This window comes from Physcomitrium patens, chromosome 17 (assembly GCF_059467195.1).
Source record: "Physcomitrium patens ecotype Gransden chromosome 17, ASM5946719v1, whole genome shotgun sequence".
In the NCBI taxonomy this organism is placed as follows: domain Eukaryota; kingdom Viridiplantae; phylum Streptophyta; class Bryopsida; order Funariales; family Funariaceae; genus Physcomitrium; species Physcomitrium patens.
The window spans coordinates 12,797,130-12,804,300 of record NC_143426.1 but is presented as its reverse complement, the minus strand read 5'-3'; the positions used below and the strand labels follow the sequence as shown (position 1 = coordinate 12,804,300).

General features: G+C 39.4%; 1 protein-coding gene across 5 annotated transcripts; it reads left to right on the top strand.

The window, feature by feature from the left end:
• Positions 1-2,369: 2,369 nt before the first annotated feature.
• Positions 2,370-6,965, top strand: LOC112294671 (SH3 domain-containing protein 2). 5 transcript variants are annotated; one of them, XM_090243824.1, is made up of 12 exons: positions 2,385-2,742; positions 3,103-3,141; positions 3,630-3,691; positions 3,831-3,950; positions 4,157-4,226; positions 4,399-4,547; positions 4,783-4,884; positions 5,167-5,361; positions 5,754-5,816; positions 6,021-6,182; positions 6,366-6,440; positions 6,592-6,965. In XM_090243824.1, the coding sequence occupies exons 3-12, from the start codon at positions 3,632-3,634 to the stop codon at positions 6,715-6,717; spliced, it is 1,122 nt and encodes a 373-aa protein (XP_090099950.1). In that variant the 5' UTR covers positions 2,385-2,742; positions 3,103-3,141; positions 3,630-3,631; the 3' UTR covers positions 6,718-6,965. The 5 variants fall into 5 exon arrangements, with proteins under 5 accessions (XP_090099949.1, XP_090099950.1, XP_090099952.1 ...); XM_090243825.1 differs by lacking the exon at positions 2,385-2,742 and adding an exon at positions 2,792-2,806; XM_090243823.1 differs by lacking the exon at positions 3,103-3,141 and having other exon boundaries at positions 2,370-2,742.
• The last annotated feature ends 206 nt before the right edge of the window (positions 6,966-7,171 follow it).

Genomic DNA, 7,171 nt, shown 5'->3' with positions numbered 1-7,171 from the left:
ATCACAAGTAGAAAGCTTGGGACATTATCAATGGCTACAAGGGCCTATGAATCATTTATCTCCTAAAAAACAACTGAAATATGTAGCAAATACCATGCAACAGATCTTCAACTTCTTGCACATATACTAACTTACTGCAACATTGCTTCTCGGAGACCTTGAAGCTAGAAGAAGATGTGACGTCACGGATATACAATAGAAGAAGAATGTAGAAGGTTCCAGAAGGTTCTATGAGATTCCAAAAGATTTTAAAAGATTCTAATAGATTCTAAGAAAGTTCTAGAAGGTCATAGGAGGTCTTAGATGGTTTTAGGAGGCTTTAAATGATTTAAGAAGTTGTTAAAGAAGGGTCTTAGGCTTGCTTTGTTCTCAAGCCTCATAAAAACTTCTCAAGAAGCTTCTTAGGACCTAGTATATATAAGAGTCGAGCTTGAGGGGGATCTTCAATCTCGACAACTCATTTCTTGTGGTCTAGCCAGGACCTTCTTGCCTTGTATCTAGTTGTTGTTCTAGTGTCAAGCTAACTCCATTTCTTGCTCTTGAATCCTTGTCTTATATATGGTCTCTAATAATACATACTTCTTTATTTCTATTTTATCACTTCTCTTTTAACATAGATTTTCCAGGTTTATGCTTCTTTCAGTTCATGTCCTTGATAATCATTGACATGCCATTCGTCAAGATGTGAAGGCTTATGATAGTTTGAAGGGTTTTAAATTTTTAACTATACGCCTAAACTAGCTACCATAATTGCTAAATTCACATTGTGGTGGTTGTTTAAACCAAAGCAATCAACAAAGAATTGTATGGCAAAACAACAAATCATTGACATGTTGAGTAGCAAAATAGCAAAGATTATGTTGTTTTATGTTTTTGATGTTTTATTATTTTATATTTTTGTTGTTTTGTATTTTTTGTCTTTTATAAAGAATTGTTCAAAAGTTAAAATGTTTGATTGCAAAAACAATGGCAATGGATTTAGCCTTATAAAATAAAATAAAATAAAAAAATCTACAAAATTGTATTATGTCAAAGACTAATCTGAAATTAATCATGTTGCTAAGATAACATCATTTCAGCTACACAAACAATTTCAATTTATTCTTTGATACAATACAATCTATTTGGTTTCTTTTTAATTATAATAAGGAGTACTAATTGGCTATTGAAGTATATTGAGTTTTTTTTGTATATTATTTTTTTTGTATATTAAAATTAGAAATTGACCACTAAATATTTAAAAACTTCTACAAAGGGCTCTTCATCACAACTTTATTTGCCTTCATTGCAACTTGATGTGCTCCTTATTGCAATTACATATATTAAGATGGTTCAAAAGTTTGAAAACCCTTGACATTAAGTTGAAAATAGCTACCATGATTGCTACCTTGACATGGTGGTGTCTCTTTATAACAAACTGTGTACATGTTTTGTTGTTTTTTGATATCAATACATGTATTATAAAATTTTCATGTTTCTGTACTTTTTGTGTATTTAGTAGACACAATTTATTTAAACCAAATGTACTCATTATTGGCAAAGCCAATAGGTTTATCAACTTGATAAACTTAAAATATTTGAGTGGTCAAACATTGTATAAAATTTTGCAATTTGCATCCTTCAAGATTTCCAGCATTATGTGCCATAATTTGTTGTATCTGTGAAATATTTAGAGTACATTCCAGAGCATGGTAGAATGAGCAAATGAATGAATGAAAATCATTAGTCCTCTACAGCATATGTTGGCTATTTTTCAACTTTGTATTTGTTGTTTACCTTTTTTGCACTCAAACATGAGCATGCTATGCAAGCTTCTGAAAATCCATGCAGCTCTTGATAAGCTCACAGTTTATGAAATATAATGAAAATTTCATGTGTTGTGTACTTTTTGAGTATTCACTGGACGGAATTTATTTAAACCAAAAATGTACTCCATATTGGCAAAGCCAATGGGTTTAACCACTTGTATATTATATTTACCAAACAATAACCTCCATCCACAAGCATCAAAAGGCCAAAAAAACAGAACACAGGGTTCACATAGTTCACCCAGTTGTGGCGTTCAAAAGCTGACAGAAGTATTCCGTCTTCAAAAAGTCGACGTTTTTATTCACTTTGACTCATAATTGGGATCCTTAATTCTCCTCTCTGACACCCTGTTCTGCTCAGTGTTCATGACCTGCGCATTCCCCAAAGAACATAATAAGGGAGCCACCCTGTTGTCAACGTCCCTCCACGTCGGATATCGTTTTCACATCTGGCACTCCACGTCATCATATATCCCTGCCAGCGTGGCGGCGACTTGCCACGAGAGCATCACGATCTCGGTATCGTCGGGAGTTGGGCATCTGGAGTCGAATTCCCCTGGAGCCGCATGTTTTTTTGCGTCTGGAGGTGGTCGTGTCTTCGTAGCAGTGTGCTTGGCTCCCCCTGACCCTGTGATCATGCCCTTCCCTCCCTCTCGCTCGTCTCTGTCTCTGCTCATACTGTCCCTCTTGTTGATTCCCCCTCCTCTCGCTCGTCTCTGTCTCTGCTCATACTGCCCCTCTTGTTGATTCCCCCTCCTCTCGCTCTCTCATTCTACATGCGGGTTGCTCACATTCGCCTTGAAACACCTCGGATCCTTGTTTGATCCTGGGATTTATTCGCAGCATTTGATGCGGTTGGGGGAACAGTTGGGGTTGTGGGATCGTTTACGGCGGAATCTGTGAGAAGAGACTGCGTGAAGATTCTTGCCGATCTGTAAGCTATACTTTGGTCGGTCTGGGTCTGGCGTGACTGTGTTAGGGTTGTGTGCTCCCTGGGTGTGCGTCTCTCTCTCTCTCTCTCTCTCTCTCTCTCTCTCACACACACACACACACACGCACACACGATTACCTCTGCTGTAAATGGAAGTCTACGTATCTCATACGCTTAGGGTCTCTTCACCCCTGTCGAGTTAGCCTCAGCTCGATTTCCAGATGTTTTGTTGTTGACATTGGGAAAAAAATTTAATAACTCGTTTTAACTTGCTGGTTTCATGAGCACCATTGGGATTTTATCTCAATGTTCTGTCGTTGAAGTCTCTATTCTACACTCAATCTGTCATTCATTTTCTTACAGGCCCCATTTTCACATGTTGGGATCATCGATTGGCTTAAGGTAGTGTTATGTTTGGCTATTTTGGTTGTTTGGGGCACTCCTCAGTTATAATTGACCTAGTAAGAGCTGGTAAGAACTAACCAATAGGCTTGGAGAATGTTAGTTTTCAATAAATTTAGGTCTGTGGCACACTGACCTATCTAGGCGGAGCTCTGGAAATTCACAATTGCATGGAGCCAATTAGTCGTACGATAGCTCATTTTGACATCAAAACAGAACGTAGCGTTACTCTAATTCAAATTTAGTATCGACAATAATGCCAGCTCATAAAGTGATGCACACGCAATCATTAACTCATGCTACAACAGGATGCGAAATGACAGTATGTACTTCAACGTACAACCCTAACAGCATTGTTGTCTAAAAGCACGTTATTCAGTGATCAATACTGAGCATCTAGACTAGTCCGTTTGTTCAAGGATGTAACCTCAAGAATCTACTATAACTGGAATTTTTTGCTGCTTATTTCGCATACTTCTTCTGTGCAGAAATGGATGCCATCAGAAAACGAGCAAGCCAATTCCGAGAATCGGTAGCTAAGCAACAGCAGGTATTCGCTGATGAGTTATTGCTGCTTAGATTATTTATTGCACTGTGGTTACAGCTTGCTTTGGGTTTCCTCCCACTCGTTCTTCTGTGCAAACATTTGTCTTGATTCAAGGACTGAGCCAAACTCTGTGCTCATGCAGGCCGTACTTAAGACGTTTTCAGGCTATGGTTCACAAGGAGACAACTTGATTGTTGACGAGGCAGAGCTTCAGCGGCATCAGCAGCTCGAGAAGCTTTATATCTCCACAAAATCTGCCAAGGTTTGTCTGGTGCACTTTTGAGCTGTTAGGAAGATGTGACACGTAACACAGATTAGACGAATGGAATTCACTCCTGCTATTTGTGTTTGTACTATTTGGAATTCTTAGCAGTTTGTTTGCTACAGGCTTTTGTGTTCAGATGGTTTGCGTGATGTTCGACATAGTGTGAAGTTTTGGGGTTTTTGTAACCTCCTTCTTAATCACAGAATTTTCAAAGGGAAATTGTGCGCGGCGTGGAGGGTATCATATCTTCTGGACTCAAACAACTCGAAGTTGGTAGGTTTTATTTGATTGTTTTAGCCATCACAAATCTGCCTTTTCCTTGTGCATGAATATACCCTATCAATAGACGGTTTAAAACACAACTTGTACGTTGAGCTTGTTAGATTTCAAAATTCTGCTTTAGCTTAGTATTAAGCTGGGAATCCTGCATGGACGCCTTCTGCAGTCAATAAACTTGCGGAGGATTGTCGAAAGTATGCCGTAGAAGGACCAAGCAGTTCTGGATCACTTGCAAGAGCTGCTATGCATTTTGGAACAGCACGCACACAGATGGAGAGGGAGCGTGACAACATGCATCGTTCTATTGGCACTCAGGTTCGTTTTGCTCGGGCGTATGAATGCATAGTATGGACAAACTTTGATTTTGGTAGTTCGGGTGATAAGAAATCAATGTGTGTAATTTGGCTAGAATGTTTTCATCGTGGCACGCCACCTCGAATGTTCTCTGCATGTGCTGTTTGTACGGTGAAAGTAACGCATGTTTTCAGGACTTTCATTTAGTAAGCTTGGATTTCTTTCAAACACTTAAAGTGACTTGGTCACTCAACAGGTGGCAGAACCTTTGAGAGCAATGATAATGGGTGCACCTTTAGAAGATGCTCGTCATCTGACTCATCGTTACGAGCGCTTACGCCAAGAGGCTGAGAATCAAGTATGTTGATCAATCATTCAAAATGTCTATAATAAGTACAACCATTAGTTCATGGATTTTTTATACATATCTGATTGGTCGATTAATTCTTGTCTCAGTTCTAACGTCAAGATTTTAAGGATTCAGTAAAGAAATTGTCTGTTCATGTCTTGACCATTGTTGTATTATCATGATATAAGACTTCAAGTGGAAACCGCTCGCAATTGCTGTTATCCTGCGTAGCTTGTATAGATTTCGAATTTAGAAGGCAAAAACTGGATATATTTTAACCTTTTTGAGTAGGCTTTGGATGTCGGAAGAAAACAGGTCAAAAGCAAGGAGGGAAACCCTGAACAAGATCAGAAGCTTCAAGTAGCTGAACAAAAGATGGGAGAACTTTTGTCAGCTATGGCTATACTTGGGAAGGAGGCTGCTGCTGCCATGACTTCTGTGGAAGCTCAGCAACAACGTCAAACATTGCAGCGACTGATATCCATGGTAGGCTTTTTTTTATAGCTTGGTTTTGCTTGAATATTTGACTAAAACCACAATCTGATTGAGTTTCCTTGTATGAAATGACTGAAAGGATCAAGATTTGTAAAAGTCACTGAATCAACTCGATAGAAGAACCCAAGGAGAAAACTATAGTGTTATGATTGACTCCTTCAGTTTCTATGATATATTTTATCCATCAAGATGTACCAGAATATTTTGTTTTGGAAAATATTTCCTGAAACGAGGGCTTAGCATTTGTGATATAAGTATGCTACCCAATGAGTGTCAACTAAAGGAGAATGTTGTCAAGTTAGTTGACTGTTGCAAGTCTGCTGCTGGTTAGACTTTTTTTTCTCATCTTAACGCGATTAAGCTGGCCTGTTTGCATCCTACAGGTTCAAGCTGAACGTGCATATCACCAGCGAGCAACAGAAATTTTGGAGCAGCTTCAAGAAAAGGTATGTACTTCGCTCAGTCAAATTCATTTCTGAGTTTTGCATAGTGCCAGGAGAGCTATGTAGTATGATTGAAGTGTACTGTAGGATCTAGGAGACAGCGTTGAATGAGAAATTGGTTTAGGTTCCTTAAAGTAATGCTGAAGGTAGGAGTGAATGGCATCTAGGCATGCAGTAGAAGTCTAGTGTTAACGCTTTAAGTTGCAGATGATTAGTGAGCGCCAACGCAGTGAATCAACTACACCAGCATCAAGCGACACTCAAACGCCTCCTCCGTCATACGATGATGTCAAGGTCAATGGTGGATCGCAGCATGCTTCTGCGGATGTTGGCTCGAAGGAAGCGAAGTCCTTGTACTTCCTTGCTGAGGTATTTCTCAATTGCCGCCATGCCGCGTAGTTATCTGCTTGTTATGTCGAAAATCCCTGACGTTAGGTTAAATTGTTCTTATTCTATATGAGATTATGCAGCAGCAGCAGAATATGTCCATCAGTCGAGTCTTGTGTATCGGCATGGAGTCAGCTGTGATTAAATTTTCCTCATATTTTGTAGGTAATGCATCCATTTGAAGCAGAGCATGGAGGAGAACTAAGCTTAGCAGTTGGAGATTATGTGGTTGTTCGTCAGGTATGCGTACATGAATCGCGTTGGGATTTCAACCAAAATAGTCTTAAAGCTGCCGTGGATTAATACCACGACATCTCATCAATGCTAGTTATAATGCCCTCTGAAAATGTCCGACTCCAGGTGGAAACTAATAGATGTTTATGTTTGGCAGGTGTCTCCAAGTGGGTGGTCGGAAGGAGAATGTAGAGGTAAAGCAGGGTGGTTTCCATCATCCTATGTGGAGAAGAGGGGGGCCATTCCTGCAAGCAAGGTGACTGATGCCGGACTAGCAATCTAGTCTGTCTGTAAAGCTCCACAGCACTCTGCTGATGAGTCGTAGTTGCGATGTTTGGGGTTCAATTCCCACATTCTTTTGATGAACACCTAGTTTAGTTTGTAGTTTGAACAAAAAGTCAACATTTTAGCTTCAGATTCAGAGATGATTAAATAGCCAGTGGTAAAGCTCCGATCTGATGGATTGTAATGGATCTGAAACTCAAATTAGTTGATTTTAATCAACCTCTTTCATATTTTTGGATGCTCGTATTTAAGTCCCAACTTTGTACTACTTTTGCTATTCTTTCAATGCCACGCCAGAGCAGAGCCACAAAGTGTTAAGTTTTAACTACTGCATGGTACTTAGTTGAACGTGTCCTCTAGAATTTTTGGCAATTATATCGTCTATCAACTTCAGGACAGAAACAAATCCTCTACTGGAGATGCGAATCCTACATATTTACTTGTTCACCAGC

Bases quoted from the DNA above. Each gene is read 5' to 3' on its own strand.
- LOC112294671 (XM_090243822.1), top strand. The intron at 4,227-4,398 runs GTAGGTTTTATT...CGCCTTCTGCAG, and splicing joins ACTCAAACAACTCGAAGTTG to TCAATAAACTTGCGGAGGAT. The intron at 6,183-6,365 runs GTATTTCTCAAT...CATATTTTGTAG, and splicing joins CCTTGTACTTCCTTGCTGAG to GTAATGCATCCATTTGAAGC.